The 18,936-nt window shown below is 38.4% G+C and overlaps 2 protein-coding genes across 3 annotated transcripts in view; both read right to left on the bottom strand.

Moving 5' to 3' along the window:
• Nucleotides 1-15,610, bottom strand: part of AFG1L (AFG1 like ATPase) — a 195,694-nt gene extending 180,084 nt beyond the window's left edge. For both annotated transcript variants that reach the window (XM_068985371.1, XM_068985370.1), the window contains exon 1: nucleotides 15,475-15,610. In XM_068985371.1, coding sequence (XP_068841472.1) covers nucleotides 15,475-15,610 — 136 coding nt within the window. The remainder of the gene's footprint in view (nucleotides 1-15,474) is intronic.
• Nucleotides 15,611-16,184: 574 nt separating this feature from the next.
• LOC138089867 (ATPase inhibitor, mitochondrial) lies at nucleotides 16,185-16,648 on the bottom strand. Its single transcript, XM_068985436.1, has one exon. It carries the CDS (start codon nucleotides 16,603-16,605, stop codon nucleotides 16,276-16,278), a length of 330 nt encoding a protein of 109 aa, XP_068841537.1. The 5' UTR covers nucleotides 16,606-16,648; the 3' UTR covers nucleotides 16,185-16,275.
• Nucleotides 16,649-18,936: the final 2,288 nt, after the last annotated feature.

Here is an 18,936-nt window from a genome sequence, read left to right on the forward strand (position 1 = left end):
CAAGAGGCATGGGTTCAATCCCTGGGTCCGAAAGATCCCCTGGAGGAGGGCATGGCAACCCATTCTAGTATTCTTGCCTAGAAAATCCCATGAACAGAGGAGCCTGGCAGGCTAGAGTCCATGGGGTCACAAAGAGTCTGACACGACTGAGCGACTGAGCGCACAAGCGCTGATGCTCTTCTTAATGGCACATAATAACTTACAACGCAGAAGGAAGAGGCAGTTTGACAGCACAACTGCTAAGAAATTAGAAAAAGGCAAATTGACGCAAACAGCCCTAACAAGAATTTTTATAAATACATGGGTTGTTTTTTTGTATTCTTCTAAATAAGGTCTTGACTTAGGGTCATGACAGGCTAGCAGTGAATGGGCCGGGGCAGGGGCGGGGGGGTGTCTGAGAGCTTTCTGAAATTAAAAGTATCTGTGTGTATGTTTGTGCACTTTTTTGAGGTAAGATCTCTAAATATACTACAGATTCCTTCAGAATTTCAAACAAGTCAACAAAAACTGGTTAAGAATCACTGTTTTAAAAAGAATTGTCAAAATTCTGAGTTTAAAAGAAAATTTTACTAAGAGCGGCTCACATTTATTGTGAGCACCTACAGTGTACTAGGGACTAGGTTAAGTAATTTCACATAATTACTTGCTTTACTCTACACAATAATCCCATTATACAAATAACTAAAAATACACATAAATGAATCTGTTCATCGATTCATTCATCCACGTTTCTTGAGAACCAACTATGAAGCTCAGGCACTATTCTTATCACCAGTGAAACTACACTTAAAAACAAATACCTTTCCTTGTGGAGACTTCCCTCCAGTCAAGGGGAAGACAGACAAAAAATTAAATGAAGAAGCAACAAGGATCATGTAATGATCAGTATACTGGTGAAAATAAAACTGAGTGATATCCTAGGACCTCTGACCTCCCCAGGGAGCTCAACAAAAGCACAGAATTTTAGGTACCACCCCAGGGGTCTGAATAAAAATTTGCATTTTTAACAAAATATATAGATGTTCATATGCACACTGAAGTCTGAGAAGCACTATGCTAGGGAAAGATTGAGGACTCCTATAGATTATTAAGAAAAGCCTTCCTGTGGAAGTGACATAAATTGACACCTAATATCCAAAGGAGTGGTCCTAAGGAAGAACTGGGAGAACTGCCCAGGAAGAGGAAAGAGCTCTGGCAAAACCTTAAAGTGAAAACAGAAATAAGCTTCACATTTTCAGGGAAGGAAGAGAAAGTTTACAAGGCGCAGTATGTTATAAGGTGAAGCTGGAAAGGAGAGGAAGGACCAGGTCATGCAGGGTCTTACAAACCATGGTAAACGGCATGGATTTGATAAGATCAAGTAGAAGAATTTTTATTTTCCTTTTTTTTTTAAAAAAAAAAGCCAGAGAGACCAGTTAGGAAACTCTAACAACAGTACAGTTCAGAGATATCTATGATTTGGACCAGACATTTAGCATTGCAGGTTAAGTGAACTGACCAAGATCATATAGATAACGAAAGCAGCAAAAATTGCCAACCTTTTAGTGAGTACTCACTAAGTGCCAAGTACTTTTCTCAGTACTTTACACACTTCAGATCATTTAATCTTCACAACTGCCTTTTGATGTAGGTACTAACATATCCCTACCTTAAAGAAACTGAAGCACAAAGGGACTAAGTAGCTTGTCCATGTCCCCATAGCTAGGTAGTGGCAGAGCCAGCATTTGTACCTACAGGTCCAGCAGGGAGGCAAGATGTTACGGTGGAAGGGGCATGGGCTCTGGAGTTATACCCTCCAGATTTATCTCCTGACTCCACCATTTCGACTCTGGATCACAGCAAGTTGGTCACAAAATCACAGTCCTAGCCAATGATGCCTAAGAGGAAGTCAACTTCTGCCAGCGTGTCTCCTGATGCTCTTCAAAAGATGACTAGGACAGAAACTCATTTCTTCCTGCCTCTGTACTTTTACCTGTGAAATCAACATACCTGTACTGCTGCAAGTACCTTCAGAACATGAGAGGAAATGCAGCTGACACACTGAGGACAACAATAATCTTAATATATGTGTGATAGTTAATTTTATGTGTCAACTTGACTGGGCCATGGAGTGCCAACACATTTGGTCAAACGTCTGTGAGGGCATTTCTGACAAGACTGACATTTGAGCAGTAGGCTGAGTAGACTGTTCTCCATTATGTGGGAGGGTGTCATCCAATTGGTTGAAGTCCTGAACAGAAGACTGATCTTCCCCTGAGTAAGAGGGAACTCCTTGAGTCTGGATACCTTTAAGCTGTAACACTGGTTTTCTCCTGCCTTTAGACTCAAACTGAAATGTCAGTTCTTCCTGGGTCTTAAGCCTACCAGTCTTTGGACTAGAACTACACTACTGACACTCCTGGTTTTCAGGCCTTTGGACTCAGATGGGAATTACCACCACCAACTCTCCTGGGTCTCCAGGTTCTCAGCATACTGATGTAGATCTTGGCACTTGTCAACCTCCATAATTGCACGAACTGATGATTTCTTATAATAAATCTCTTTCTAAATGTACACACATCCTATTGGTTGTCTCTGGAGAACCTTGACTAAAATATATGTCATAAAGCTTAACTGTGTTTCCATAGAGCTAGAGTAATAATAGCAAAGGGGATATGTGGTCTCTGTGCTCTTTGGGGCTTTAAATAGGAATGAAATTTCAAATTCTACACAAAGTAGATAGTTAAGAAAATCTTACAGATATTCTTTAGAGACTTAAGCAAAATGGTGGACCAGACTATTTCAACAGAAAGTAAGCATTTTTCTTTCAAAAATGTTATTTTACAGGTTTGTCTCACCCTTAAGGGTTTCACTTGGTGTTAAATATTTTTGAGAACCCATGTCCAACTTTATACTCAAAATCAGTAGAGATGCCATTTAGTGTGCAGAAATTTTATATACAACTTGTCAGTAAAGTGGTTCAGCTCAAAAACATACTAGTGAAGAATTCTCAGCTCAGACATATCCTGTGATTAAAGAACTGAAGATATGCAAGATAAAAAATGATCATACAAATTTAAAGAGTTTTCAAGGTAAAGAAAATTATCTTTTTGCATTATTCCTTCCTAGACAGCTATATGTCCAAAAATATTCAATAAAATGTTTGATGAGTCTAACTATTTCAAGACATTGCATGTGTTTACTTCACTAGAATTAAAGACGTTGTAAAAAATCAACAGATTACAAGAGGTACTTGTGTAACCCAGAAAAGTCATATGCTTTATGTTCATTTTAACTTAAGATTTTCTTTGCAAAGCTTGGATTCATTTGAAAACTTATGGGAAATAGAATCCTGAAAGGTAAAGAAAACACTAACGAGTGCCTCCTATGTAGCCAGCGTACAGACAGCATGTTCTATATATTACTTCTCCAAAAAAATCTAAGGTGGGCATTGCTATTCCTTACAAATGAGGGAACTAAAACACCACAAAGAGTTAGAAAATGTTAAGTGAATGTGCAAGACAGGAGCTCAAGCTAAACGACCCCAAACCACCAGGATACTGCACTCATTAAAATCACCATAACACTATAGACAAGTGAAGACTGCGCTCCCATTTATCGCAGCCAGGCAACAGAAAATCAAAACACAAACTTCTCTCAGGCCCTCTAATTTGAAGTATTCAAGCCTCCTAGAGCAACCATCAGCCCACTCCTGGGTTTCCACCCTACTCAGGCCCAGCCAGAGCTCTGACCTGCCTGCACTATGGGGTCAATCTCCCTCTGCTAATAAACGGTACTTTTCCAAAACCCAGGAGCAGCAGCAGATTTTTTTTTTCACTGAAGTATAGTTGGTTTACAATGCTGTGTTAGTTTCAGCTGTACAACAAAGTGACTCAGGTACATACACACATATATATATGCTTTTTTCAGATTTTGTTTCATTACAGGCTATTATAAGATATTGAATATAGTTACTGGTGCCAGATAGTAGGTCCTTGTTGTTTACTCCTGATTTATCCCTGCTCCCTCCATTCCTCCTTGGTAACCATAAGTTTTTTTTTCCTATGTGTATGAATCAGCAGCTTTTTTACTAAAAGCCCAGAGTTGAAATGTTAGCGGAAAGAAATTCCTTTCTATATAAATACAAAAGCTCTTATACTTCACATAGGAGAAGGCGATGGCACCCTACTCCAGTTACTCTTGCCTGGAAAATCCCATGGATGGAAGAGCCTGGTAGGCTGTAGTCCATGGGGTCGTGAAGAGTCAGACACGACTGAGAGACTTCCCCTTTCACTTTTCACTTTCATGCACTGGAGAAGGAAATGGCAACCCACTCCAGTGTTCTTGCCTGGAGAATCCCAGGGACGGGGAGCCTGGTGGGCTGCCGTCTATGGGGTCGCACAGAGTCGGACACGACTGAAGCGACTTAGCAGCAGCTTATACTTCACATAACTGGCTCTTAAGGATTCTGACTAACAAGATTAATGCACACCTTTTTGAGTTTTGAGAACCAAATATTAACATTTGGCACTAAATGAAGATCTAGCTCTCAAAAACAAAGATGACACAAAGTTAGGAGACAGACCAATGCTGGATCACAGTTGTGATTCAAAATGATACTGACATGCCACAAAACGGGATAAAAGTACCACAAGATGTAAACAGGTTCAAAAAGTTAATTATACTGAAAAGAATCAATTGAAGACCTATATAGCAGAAGAACTTAATAAGCAACAACAAATAAAATAGCCGTAGAGTATAAAGCTCTGTACTAAAAACTTCAAACACAACCATCTAGACAGACACTGTAACTGCACTCAAAATGCCAGCAGGGCACTGGGAGAGATCTACAACTTTAATGAAGTGTGATACCAAGTAAAGGGAAGAGAAGGATGCTATGAGATCACAGAGCCAAAGCTAGTAACCTAGGTTAAGGAGGTTAAGTAAGGTTACTCAGGAAATGATGTTTCAATTGAGAGCAAAAAGAGAAACAGGAGTTAGCCAGAGAAAAATAGAAAAAAAGAGAAGGAGGTGCATCAGGCTGAGAGAAGGCTCTGAAATATGAGAGGACGGAACACCTAAGAAAATGAAACAAATTCAGTACTGAGATAAAATATAAAAGGCACAAGGGCAAGAATTAAGATACTAGAAAAATAAAAAGAAACCAGGTGACACAGGGCTTTACAATGGTAAATTTAAAGATAAATTCAAATAGTTTTTTAATTTAATACTGAAGATACCAGGGAGCCACTTACGAGTTTTAAAGAACTTGGTGGCTTAATTATACCTCCTCTTAAGCAAAGGAGAAGGATGCTGTGCTGTGCTGTGCGTAGTTGTTCAGTTGTGGCCGACTCCCTGCAAGCCCACGAACTGTGGCCCGCCAGGCTCCTCTGTCCGTGGGGATTCTCCAGGCAAGAATACTGGAGTGGGTTGCCATGCCCTCCTCCAGGGGACCTTCCCAACCCAGGGATCGAACCCAGGTCTCCCATATTGCAGGCAGATTCTTTTACTGTTTGAGCCACCAGATAAGCGCACGGAGAAGGACACTGGAAAACAATTTAACAGCTTTATCCTTCTGACGTATTAGCAATGACCTGTTGCAAATACAATAGGGAAAAAAAGGATCCCACTTACAATTAAGATTTAAAAGTCTAAAATAAAGAAGAGTCATATTAACAATCAATCTGTAAGATCTATGTGAAGAGAACTAAATTTTCAAAGGCATAAATGAAAATTTGGAAAACTGGACACAAAGTTATGGAAAAGAAAGGTACAACATCATAACACTGTCAATTCTTCACAAATTAACTTACAGATTAAATACAGTTCCAGCAAATTCCAAATCCAACATCTTTAGAAAATCATGAAGATGTGAAGTAATCAGAAGGATCTTACCTACCAGATGAGAAAATAATTATAAAACACTGTGATCCAAAGATCAATGAACAGAATAGATATTCCAAAGCAAGTTTTCATGAAATAACTTAATATAGATAATAAAAAAGGAAGGTATACCAAATCTTATCACTGTTCTTTTATCACCCAACTTGAAATATTTCTTTGTTATTTACTTTATGTATTGTCTCTCTCAACTAGACTACAAGTCACAAGAGGGAAGGTAAAAGTCATTCAGGATCATCTGACTCTTTACGAACCAATAGACTACAGAGTCCTTGGAATTCTCCAGGCCAAAATAGTTCAGTGAGTAGCCCTTCCCTTCTCCAGGGGATTTTCCCAACCCAGAGATAGAACCCAGGTCTCCCGTACTGCAGGCGGATTCTTTACCAGCAGGAGAGACAAAAGAGAAGATATCATGTCTGTTTAATTCACTGTATACCTTGCACCTACAATGCCTGGCATATGATAGGCACACAATAAATATTTGTTGAATAAATGAAGTAAGCAATGGGAGCCAAGAGATCATTCAACAAATGACAGCTAGACAACTGGAACACAATAGAAAAGTTAATTTAGATTATCCCCTCATAGTACATACCAAAATACTTTCCAGATGCCTTTAAAATGTAAATACATTAAAAATTTCAAACCAAAAAAATAAAGTACAGGTGAATATCTTCCTAGTCCAGTGGTCTGCAAACTATGGCCAGCAGGCCAAATGGCTATGCTCATTAGTCTATTGTCTCTGGCTGTTTTCACAGTACCAGAATTGAGTACAGTTGTTCCTCAGTATCTGCAGGAGATTGGTTCACGGAGCCACTTCATATACCAAAATCCACAAATGCTCCCTGATATAAAATGGTACAGTACAATAAATACAGTTGGCCCTCTGCATCCGCAAATGTTCAACTCAAAAGTAAGGATGGTCAGTTATAGCTGCAACAGAGACCATGGCAGGCAAGGACAAAAGTATTACCTGACCCTTTCCAGAAAAAGGTTGCCAATCCCTGACTTACTCTCCTAACAGGTGTGGACCTTCTAAAGCCAATCCTGTCTGGACAATGACAATCATCTGTGAAACTCAGACTTAATGATTCCCAATTAAATCCCTGTAGTAATGGATCAAAAACATAACCATAAGAGCTAAAATTATAAAATGTTTAGAAGAAAACATCCTTGTAAATCTTCATGACCTTGGATTAGGCAATGATTTCTTAGTTATGAGACCAAAAGCAAAAGTGACCAAAGAAAAAATAAATTGGACTTCATCAAAATTAATACTTTTGTATACTAAAGGACATTACCAAGGAAGTGATGATACAACCCACAGAATAGGAGAAAACATTTGCAATCTATAATCTGACATAATTCATTAAGAAATAGAATCCAACAATTTCACCTATGAGTATTTCTCTGAAGGAAACAAAATCACTATCTCAAAAAAATAACTGCAGCCCTATGTCCACTGTGTGCGTGCATGCTCAGTCACTAAGTCGTGTCCCACTCTTTGCGACACTATGAACTGTAGCCTGTCAGGCTCCTCTGTCCATTGCAGCATTATTTAAATAGCCAACAAATGAAAACAAGTGTAAATCAACATATGAAAGGATAAATCAACAGTAACATAAACCAGGGTGTTGACTGCCATTTTGAGTAAAAAACTAATGACTTTGAGGGTACACAATGTGAGCCTTTGAGTACTACAAATGTTCTATTCTTGATTTGGATTGTATTTACACAAATCTGTTTATAAAAATTCAGTAGGCTTTACAATTACCACTTGTGTACTTTTCTTAAATGAATTGTATACTTTAATAAGTATACTTAAAAAATAAAAATGAAGTTCACAGTAATTATCTTTCCTGTATTTTCTACTATGCACATGTAGTATTTTTATAATAAAAATAATTTACTTTTAATAGAAAAAAATAACTCATCAAGTATAAACAAAGGAGACCTGTCTTAATAGCCCAAGCAGTCTTAAGGTGAGACATGAATATGACCTGGCCACCAAGTTAATGCAACAGGACACAGAAAAGGTAAAACCTAAAGTACTGTTCTGGCCAGAAATGTCCAAAGGAATATACTGATATGTGGACCACGTTTTCAGAGTGACATTCAGAAACGATACTGCAGTCTCAAGAAGAGAAGTACTTCAAAGATCTAGAAACCATAAGATTTCATAAGAATGTCACAAGATATGACTGATAAGACAAGAGATGGTTGACACTGAGGAGAGAGTAACATCTCAGCACTTTGTGTCTAGCATACAGGTGGCACCAAGAAATATTTACAGAATGAATGAACAGATGAATGGGAGAAATATAAGTCTTTGATGTTTTAAAGGCTGTCAAATGGAATTGGGACAAGGAAATGTGATAAATTAATAAATGACTATATAAATTAATAAGATATATATCATCAGTCTTGATATACTTAGAAAACTGCCATAAGAATAATGAGAACTAGAGTTACATAAGCTATCCCTGGAGAAAGCGTCAAGATGAATGAGGAGAAGTTACAGAAAAGCTCAAATCTCAGCCTATTAAAATATTTTCTAGCAATTAGGGCTACCCAAAAATGAACAGAATGCCTCAAAAAGAAACAATAAAGGCAGAAAGTACATTCCCATCTGACATTTGACTACATAACCCAGAGATCCTCTTCAGCTCTATTATTCTATGATCCTATGAAATGTTATCATCATATCTTGCTGCACAGCAAATAATTAACAACTGGAGTTACTTTGAAAACAGTATCCATAAGCAGTATCTTACTAAATGAAGATATGTTACCTAAGTGACTTACCTGCATACTATAAATCAAATTTCAACAGCTTTCTTTGAAACATCATGATGAAAGCAGTAGCTTATATTTTCTAAGACCCTCTAGATATATTTAGAATATCCAGAGAAAAAGTAGTTAAATCCAGGATAACAACAACCATCCTGGTTATCTCCAGGGGCCCTCCACACAATCTTAGAAAAATCAAAATTGCATTTTTTTAGAATTCAAAGCACTGAAATCAGACTGAGTCCTTTGCCATTGTTAACATAAGTCTTCCCCCCAAATCAAAAAGGTTTTAGTAATTATACACAGAGTTGAGTTTGTCCTATTCTTTTTCACTGACTGGAATCTACCACCTCTATCATTTCAATATTACTATTTCAATTACTCCTGGCATAGCCCCACACTTATATAACATTTCTTATGGTTTTCAAAGGACTTTCTCATACATTAACTTATTTGAGCCTCATGATGGCATGTTAGTTAGGATGACTAATCCCATTTGACAGATGAGAAAAAGGAAATATCAAATTAAATGACTGATCCAGTACCAGAGGATGAAACCAAAATCATAATCTAGTCTTCCCAGGTTACATTTTATTATTCATCAGGTATCCCATATGGTCATTAGTCCTAATACAGAACTGATCAGAATTCTTCTAAGTAATAGTTATGGGATAAAAGGAACTTTACTTTTTCACAAAGAGAAAGACTGTTGCCAAAAAGAACACACGCTTAGTTAAATGAAATCAAAACTATATGAGGAATTTAGATTCCCAGTTTAAAATGTTTACCCAACTGCTGTGAGAAAAATGCACAATCAGGAAAAGCACGTTTAATATTTCGAAAGGGTTGGATTAAAATTTCAGCTGTAAACTTCATTACTGTAATTAGATTTTTAATGCATATTTATTAAACATCCATTCAAATACTGTGTTCACAATTATTCATGAGTGTTTTGTACATTTGTATTGATTTTAACAAACTATAAACAGTGGCCACTGACCAGAAATGTTCTCCTACAATGACAGAAGCCCATACTAAGGTCATATGCAGCCCACTTATGCTCTATTATGGTCTATTCATACCCAAAGAAAAATATTCAGCTGCCTTTCTGAAAACTGCAATGGTCATCAATGACCCAAAAAGTCAGATTTACCAGTGACACTAAAAGACCTATGTTTGACTCAGTGATGAATAAACAAAGTGCAGAACAGAAGAAAATCAAATCTTAATTAAACTCTTTCTTTAGAAAAACAACATAAGCCATCATCAAGGAATGCATCACAAGATGATTTACTTTATTTATAAATGGCTGATTTAGGGGCTTTAAAAGGGTGCTTTTGATTTAAATAGAAAAATTATGAAAATTGAAACTAAATGCTTGCCAGTTATCATTCTTTTCCTTTAGAAGCTAGTTAATCTTCAATCTGTCAATGCGTGTAACTTTACAAAAGGAAAAAAAACAGTACTTTAAATTTCATAACAAATCAGTAAAATACTGCCTAAAAATCTGAATAAAGCTATTCTGAAATAATTATAGGCATGGCCTAGCATACTGAGTAACTCCTTAATATTCACTCTTTCCAAACACTACTTAATAATGAAATCTAAGGGATCTATTTTCTTTCAAACAATAAAGAAAAATAACATCTATTTGTTATGTTCATTTAAAATTTCTTACACATATATATAAAAGAATTTTTAAATGGAATCTATAGGAGTTATATTTAAGATATAAATTGCATTATGGAGCTTTGAAGTAACTAAGATCTACATGTTCAGGCTTTAAAAATTGCTGAAAACAGGTGTACCTGGTCAAGAACATGGACAGATAATGTTGAAAAGTATCTCTGAGGATGAGCTGAGTGGAGAGAAGAAATAAGAAGGACAAGCAGGACAGTGAAAGAAGGTTATGAAAAAGATTCCAAAGATTAAAGTCTGAGTTACCTCCAGCAGGGTACACACAGAAATGAGACCTCAACTTTAGGCAAGGAAGACAAAACACAGCAGGAAGAACAGACATATTCAAAAGGCTCTTAAGAGAGAAATTAGAACAAATCTTAGTCACTAGTCAGAGAAAATTATGAGAGCCCTAGGGAAACAGTGTGAGATAGTCAAGCTGAGGCTATATAACCTTCTGTCAATTTATAGAGCATATTAACGTACTGGTGCCAAGCTGAGCTATCGATTTCAAGACCACTGACAACTATTATTTCTGCAGCACTTTTGTGAAAAGACAAATCCAAAATAGTTAAATCCATTTAAACATTCACCATTCACTTAAAGAGAATGAAGATCATGAGGTAAAAAGCAGTGCTAATCTACGGTAGATCAGTAATCTGTCTCTAGACTTCTAAAGTTCCTTTATAACGAGTTCCACTCTTAAGTAAGTAAGTAAATGAAAGTCGCTCAGTCGTGTTCAACTCTTTGAGACCCCATGGACATGGAATTCTCTAGGCCAGAATACTGGAGTGGGTAGCCTTTCCTTTCTCCAGGGGATCTTCCCAACCCAGGGATCAAACACAGGTCTCCCGCATTGCAGGCAGATTCTTTACCAGCTGAGCCAAAGGGAAGCCCAAGAATACTGGAGTGGGTAGCCTATCCCTTCTCCAGTGGGTTTTCCCGACGCAGCAATCAAACTGGGTTCTCCTGCATTCCAGGCGGATTCTTTACCAACTGAGCTATCCAGGTAGCCCTGTTCAAAAGTTCCACTCTTGAATCCATCCTATTTCATCTGCCAACCCTCCACCCCAGAATTACATTTAGACACTAGCTATGCCATGTAGTAAGTTGTACTATGCTTTAAAAAAAATTAACTGAAAGAAACCTGTTGTTGTTTAGTCACTTGCTAAGTCGTATCCAACTCTTTTGCGACCCTATGGACTGCAGCACGCCAGGCTCCTCTGTCCATGGGATTTCCCAGGCAAGAATACTGGAGTGGGTTGCCATTTCCTTCTCCAGAGGATCTTCCCCACCCAGGGATCAAACTCATGTCTCCCGCACTGGCAGGTGGAATCTTCACCACCGAGCCACCAGGGAAGCCCAAAGAAACCATTATCATGGAATTAATCAGTCTCAGGAGGAGCATGAACATTCTTTTCTAATACAATAATAAATGTTAATGGAAATCCAAGCAACATGAAGCTTCACACAGGGTATTCATCTAATTGGGTAATAAAAGTCCAAAGTCCATTTTCTTAATCACTAATCTATGCCACCAATAAATAATACCAACTCAAATGGTTGAGTTCTACTCACAATAATACCTGATCAGGATCTCCAATGTGCATGTACTAAAAAAGAGATTGTGAGCTAAAGGTAAACATGAATCATCAGTTAACAGACAGATCTAAAAATATGACATTGAGATGCAGGACAGTATAATAATAAGAAATTACAAGATGGGACTCTCATATTCTCTCACCTCTACGAAACAAACAATTTCTAAGGCTAGCTTAAGTAAAACAGATATGCTGATTTTAAGTTCTAGAAAAATTAAAAGCATTCTCCTCCTTGGTTTCTCTCTTATTACTCCTATGACCTCTCTAACTGCTCCCTGACAAAGTTACATTCTTTTGCTCATAAAATAAGTTTTCCTTAAGAAGTCATTCCCTGTCTTTCCTCCTTTTCATTCTACAAGTATTACCAAGCTAGTTCTTCCATTCTCATGTCTCTAAGCACCTCCTATTTCCTTTCTTAGATGCATATCTCATATTTCCCACAACTAATTAGATTTATTTACCTAGAATTATCACCAGCATCTCAAACTTAATATATCCAAAATGGAACCTCTCCTAAAACATCTCTGGCCTTACTTTTTGTTTGTTTAGTTTTCTTTGATAGATGGAATATGATGCCATTAAGTTGTCCAAACTAGGACCCCAAATTGACCTTAACTCTGCTCTTTCCTTGTCTCCCCCAGAGCGGGTCGATTTTACCAAAACAGTATCTCTGAACTCCCTCCTTTGCTGCCCTGCTCTCCATTTTTACCATTTTTACCAGTAATTCAGGCCCTAAGTCACTCTCCTAGATAATCACCATGCTTCCAATATTCCCCCATCCAGGCATTCCTGATCTGTTTTTCAGGTGACCCCAAGGACAATTATACTAAAGTGGACCTGATCACTTCTCAAGAAATATTCAACAAAATCACCCTGAGCCTACATGTTTGCATACTATACAAGACTCTTCTAGCCAGAATCTGGCCCACCTGCCAAGCTTCATCTCTACCTACTCCCCTTGAGAGACTATAGGTACACCAATAAGGGCCAGTAACAACTTACTTCTACACTTTTGCTTAAAAGCCCTTCCGTTTCCAAGCAAAGCTGCTTTCTTTTGTGCAGTCCTATAAGACTTCAGATGAGCCTAGATTATGTTGGTGTTAATGTTCATCATCTTGCTAAAGAGCTAGTAGAACATAGTTGTTAAGTTTGTGCTTCTGGAGCAAAAACGCCTGGGTTCAAATACCACTAGAGTGGTCAGACTGTTTATCTACAAAATAGAGACAACAACAACTTTACATAAACAGCACAGGAAACTCTACTCAAAATTCTGTAATAACTTATATGGGAAAAGAATCCGAAAAAGAATGAATATATATATGTGTGTACAACTGAATCACTTTACACCTGAAACACAATGTTGTTAATCAGCTATATTCCAATATAAAATATAAATTTTTAAAATATAAATGTAAACAGTAAATAACCCTACCCCCTCCAAAAAAAAAAATCTAGAAAAGGATAGAAAACAAACTTAAATAAGACTCCAAATACTGAGTAACATTTAACTTAAATTTCTTCTTTTACTTAAAGAAGGGGAGGGAACAATTTTAGTTACAGTTAAATTGACTTCTACCCTAATTGCATTTTCATCAAATGTCCACATTCAAAACTGGCTAAATCTTGAGTATAGGAGATAGTATGAGTTCAGGTTAATAGCATTGGCCTTAGGCTCAGATGTAAGTCCAGATACAGCCTTTACTTGAACCCACAAGTTCTGCCACTTAACTAGCCATATAACTTTTGCAACCTTGGGTTTCTCATCCCCAAAATAAGGATAATGAGAATTAAATAAGGTAAAATATGTAGAAAGCACTTAGCATACTGTATGACCTCGAACAAACATTCAGTCTCATGTTATTACCATGTTCCTTAAATCCTAATTTTCATAAATTATGGTACCTGCATAGAATGGAGTTCTATTTTAACCATTTAAAACGTGAGGCAGTTCTAAACGTATTGATGTGGAATGACTGCCAAGATGCAGTATTAATACATGAAAAAAAAATAAGGCCAGAAAAGTGTGTATAGTACATTACCACTTCTATTTTTCTTTACCACAGATATTTATAAATATATATATGTGTATATATATGTACACACACACACAGATATATATACACACACAGAATGTCTCTGGAAGAATACATAAGAAACAAGTATCAGTAGTTGCTTCCGGGAAGAAAAACTAAGTGGCTGTGGGACAGGGGTGGAAGAAAGTCAACATTTTACCTAATTCCTTTTTGTACCTTTGAATTTTGTATTGTTTACTTCTAGTGTCTATTCCACACAAAAAAATTCTAAGTTTATATTATGATTAAAGAAACCTCATGCTACCAAAATATTCCATTATATAGTAAGTGTGCTAAGCCACTTCAGTCTTGTTCTACTCTGTACCACCCTATGGGCTGTAGTCTGCCAGGCTGCTCTATCCATGGGATGGATTCTCCAGGCAAGACACTGGAGTGGGTTGCCGTTTCCTTCTCCAGTATAGGAGGTGGATTATGCTAAACTTTACAATAAAATCTAAAGGGACTTAATCACAGTTCCAGTATTAATTTCAATTCTATTGTTGATAATAACCAAAGACTGACAGAGTTTTAGCTAAATTAGACAATTACAAACAATTATTGAGATCTATGGGGAGAGTGGCCTGGAGATTTTTTTTTTTAAAGAAAGTTATGTGGATGAGGGAGCAATAAGAATAACATCACTCAAACACACACACGCACACACACACACACACACACACACACACATATATATATATATATATATATATAAGGCACCAAACATTGTGCTAAGTGCTGAGGAAACTGACATCTGGTCCTTGCCTTTGAGTAACCTGCAATTTAGTGGAAGTATATGAACAGAGCAGTAAAATTAGCACTCCTGGTGGGCTTGCTTACTTAAAATACAGGTTCATTCATTCATGAACACGTAACAATTCAAATGAATGAATGGTGCAAGCCTTGGTGACAAAATACACTTCGCTGAAGCTCTAGTACCTTGAAAAGTACATGAGAACTCGATCCCTCAATCTGAGAATGCTTGTACACTTGCATTCCCGGAATCCAGAGAGCTCGCGGAGCCTGCAGGTGTCAGAGGCTTGGCTTTTCATTACAGCCCCGGGATACCAGCCTGGAGACCTTGGGACTGCGACTGCGCAGGTTGGAAGAGTTCCCAGACCTCAACCCCCCACTTGAATACCTTCAACCCAGGTACTCCCACACCTGGGCTTACAAAGTCTCTACTGTAACAGCCGGGGTTCGGGGGACAACAAACCCTGAGTCGACCTCCGACCCTCAAAATGAAAAGTCACTCTGGGCTACCTCCCTCAATGCTTAGTGCTCCTCCTGGAGCAGACGATAACAGGAGAGCACGAGAAGGTGAAATCCCTCCGGAGAAAACCTCTCGAAAACTGTGAACCAAAGCGGCAGTATATGGAGCTCGAGGAGGGCTGACTACCCCGAGGCTTCCTGGGTCATAGCAGTGGGCTCGGCTTACTCCAGACACAGTCACTAACCTTTACAAAGAGGGTTTCCAGGGGCGATGGCCGAAGGGGTGAGAGCAGCGGCCCAAGCCCTGCACCCAACACATCTCCCTCTCAGCCGGCTCTGCGTTAAGCGCAGGGTAACCAAGGGTGACCATGAGGCCGCCATCTTGCGCTCCGTACCAGGGGAGGAAGAGGAAAACTTTATTGAAACCCAGCAGAGAGACGGTAGCACGGACAAACGTAGCCGGGTTCACGGAAAGCTCCGCCCGAGAAAATGAGCAGCGGAAGAATTCGACCTCTAGTAGCGAGGGGGCGGGCTGGCCTCCGATGCCCTTTGGATCCTTCCTGACACAGCAAATCTGGACTACGACTCCCAGCATGCAGTGCGGCGGCACCGAGGGCGGGGCGGGCTCCTCAAGCCTGGTGAGAGGGACAATTGTCCACCCAGAGGCTGCAGCAGAGGATTCCAAAACACTTTCAAGGAGTTAGAACGTGATTACAGCTTGTATTCAAACAGCCATCCCTGAGCCTTTTAGGTTAGAGAACCTGCCCGAGATTCCAAAACCAGAAGTGCAGGCTCATATTCTAACGAAATATTGATGTTACCGTCCATAAATGGTAGCCCCAATTTATTTGCCTCCAACGTCCAACTCATCTTCAGCAGAGTATCTGAAATGTGCTCCTACCACTTTTGCTTTCTTTTTTTTTTTTTCACTAATGACAATTTATTATAATATTTTGGAAGCACACAGATTGCTTTTGGTTAAACCAGAACTATGTCTACATAGAAGTGGGCAATAATAGGTGCCATTCTATGGAGAACTGGCGCACTTAGTCGTCATCTTCACTCTGTTTTAGTTTCTTGATCGACTGCTTATGCCGCTCAATTTCTTTCTGCAGGCGCTCAATCTCCTTTGCATGATGAGAGATCTCATTTTCATGGTGTTTCTTCAAGGCAGCCAGCTGTTCTTTAGCACGAGCTCGGAAGTATCGCTCCTCTTCGGCCTGCTCTCTTTTTCCGAAGGCCCCACCGGCGTCCCGGACCGCGCCCGCACTGGACCTAACACTATCTCCCGATTCCGAGCCAAAGCCTCGGCCTTGCATTGCCCAGACGCTCCAGACGGCCTGCCGGGTGCGCGCCGCCAACGCCGTGGCTGCCATTGCTGTCAGTGAAGCACCCCTCCAGTGACCTGAAGTTCAGCTTCCACTTTTGCTTTCTGTATTTTAATACCATAAATTATTTTTGATGTGGCGTAAAACGCAAATGTTTTTAAAGAACATGGGGAAATGTATGTAACATGGGAAAGCCAATGGCCCAAAATGAATGAGTGGACAGAGCGGCCGTGGGACAGTGTATCTAAAGAAGAATTTTAAGTGATCTGCCCTATTTTGATTAATCAAAAACTGTTTTGAGTCACTATGCTAAATACATTGGGAATACAAACTGCTAACCTGAAGAGTCAGTCAATCCGGTAGGAGGGATAAAGACAACGACAAAAGGTTTAACCTCTTTCATTGTGGAATCAATGAAAGAACACTTTGGCTGGGAAATCAGGAAGGCCTTCTAGAAGCTTTACTTTCAACAGGAAATGAAGACTTTCCAAGAACAAGGAATAGAATGAGTTAAGGCAGGAAAGAAAATATGGATTACAGGAAGGAGAAAGCCAAGTTTCAAACTACACTAGAAAGAGTTCCAGAAACTTAGGTTGTTGGTCTACAATAGATCTCCTTACCCATCACAGCCTTGTGGTGCGGTTAGTCAAGGGACTTGACTAACTCGATGCAGCCATGAGCCAGGCCCTGCAGGGCCACCCAAGAGAGGCCAGTCATGGTGAAGAGTTCTAACAAAATCTTCTACAATAGAAGCTTCCAAAGAAACAGGAAAAGAGAACATGTAGCAGGGTATAATATTTTAGAGACTTCTCTACTGACTGTCAAATCATTTATGGAAAAATTGTTTTGATTGTCTTCCAAAATATGTTGTCAAATTATTTTTTTCTATCTTTAATTACGTCTGAAAGGACAAACTATTCCTGCATGTTTGTTTCATTTAATATCACTAATTTTTGGTGTGACACTTTGTGAAAGACCTTTTGAAAAAAATTGGACTATTTCTTCCTTGACTTACACGTTTATCACACTCAAGACTTTCAGAGAGTGTCTGAGTATTATTTTGTTTGCTCTTGGAAAACTACTGCTTGTCTCGGTCAATGAAATTACCTCTTATTAAAGATTCCAAGTTTAATAATTATGGAAGTGAAATAAGCACTCACGTATAGTTTAATGCCAAACTTCTAGGAAGATTTACAGGAAATTTTCACATGACTATACCAGTGGACGGAAACATGGCAAATGAACTTTATTGTGTACAAATATAAGGTAACTTAGAAATAAATTGCATTTTTTGTATTCAAGAGACTTGATTATGATAGAAGACTAATTAAGTAGCCATTGTAAACTATTTTATTAAAACATCAATCCCAGGGACTTCCCTGGTGTTCCAGTGGCTAAGACTCCACACTCCCAATACAAGAGGCCTAGGTTCCATCCTTGGTCAGAGAGCTAGATCCCACATGCTTCAACTAAGACCTGGCTCAGCCAAATAATAACTTTTTAAAAATAAACAAAACCCCCAAAATATGACCTATCTGACTACATTCCATCACAGATTCTAAACTTGTAATGCCTCCCTAAAGTCTATGGAAGGAAATATAATTTATTCTGTATCTTTAAAAAATCAAGATCTGGTTCCTACCTACCTTACCATCTTCTCATATTGAATGAATGAAGCCCTGTGATTTAAGTATCTCATTTGTTTTCAAGAATCTCCATATATATTATTTTCCAAAAAAACTGGAAAACTGATCTCATCTTCCTACTCCCTATCCCCAACTTTATTTCCTAAGTATGTTCTGATACTTTATTAATTAGAAAAAAATAACTACTGGGATTAGCAGATACAAACTACTATATATACATTATATAAACAAGTCCTACTGTGTAGCACAGAGAACTATATTCAATATCCTGTAATAAACCATAATGGAAAAGAATACGTATGTATATGTGTGTAACTGAATCATTTTACTGTATACCAAAAACTAATACATTTGTTCAACCATACTTCAATTTTAAAAAAAGAATCATGAAAACTAGTAATTGAATATTTCCAGGGCAACTCCAAGAATGTTCCAGGTTTAATACTGCATATGTATTCATTATTTATCATTACAAAAACAAAAAAATGCCATGTGTATGGATATCCAAACTTATGAGAAAAGTTATTTTTAAATCTATGTGTGTGTTAGTTACTCAGTCATGTCCAACTCTTTGCAACCCTGTGGATTGTATGTCACCTATAGCCCGTCCATGGAATTCTCCAGGCAAGAGTACTGGAATGGATTGCCATTTCCTCCACCAGGGATCTTCCTGATTCAGGGACTGAACCTGGGTCTTTTGCACTGCAGACAGAATCTTTACCATCTGAGTCAC

Source organism: Capricornis sumatraensis, chromosome 13 (genome assembly GCF_032405125.1).
Source record: "Capricornis sumatraensis isolate serow.1 chromosome 13, serow.2, whole genome shotgun sequence".
Classification (NCBI taxonomy): Eukaryota; Metazoa; Chordata; class Mammalia; order Artiodactyla; family Bovidae; genus Capricornis; species Capricornis sumatraensis.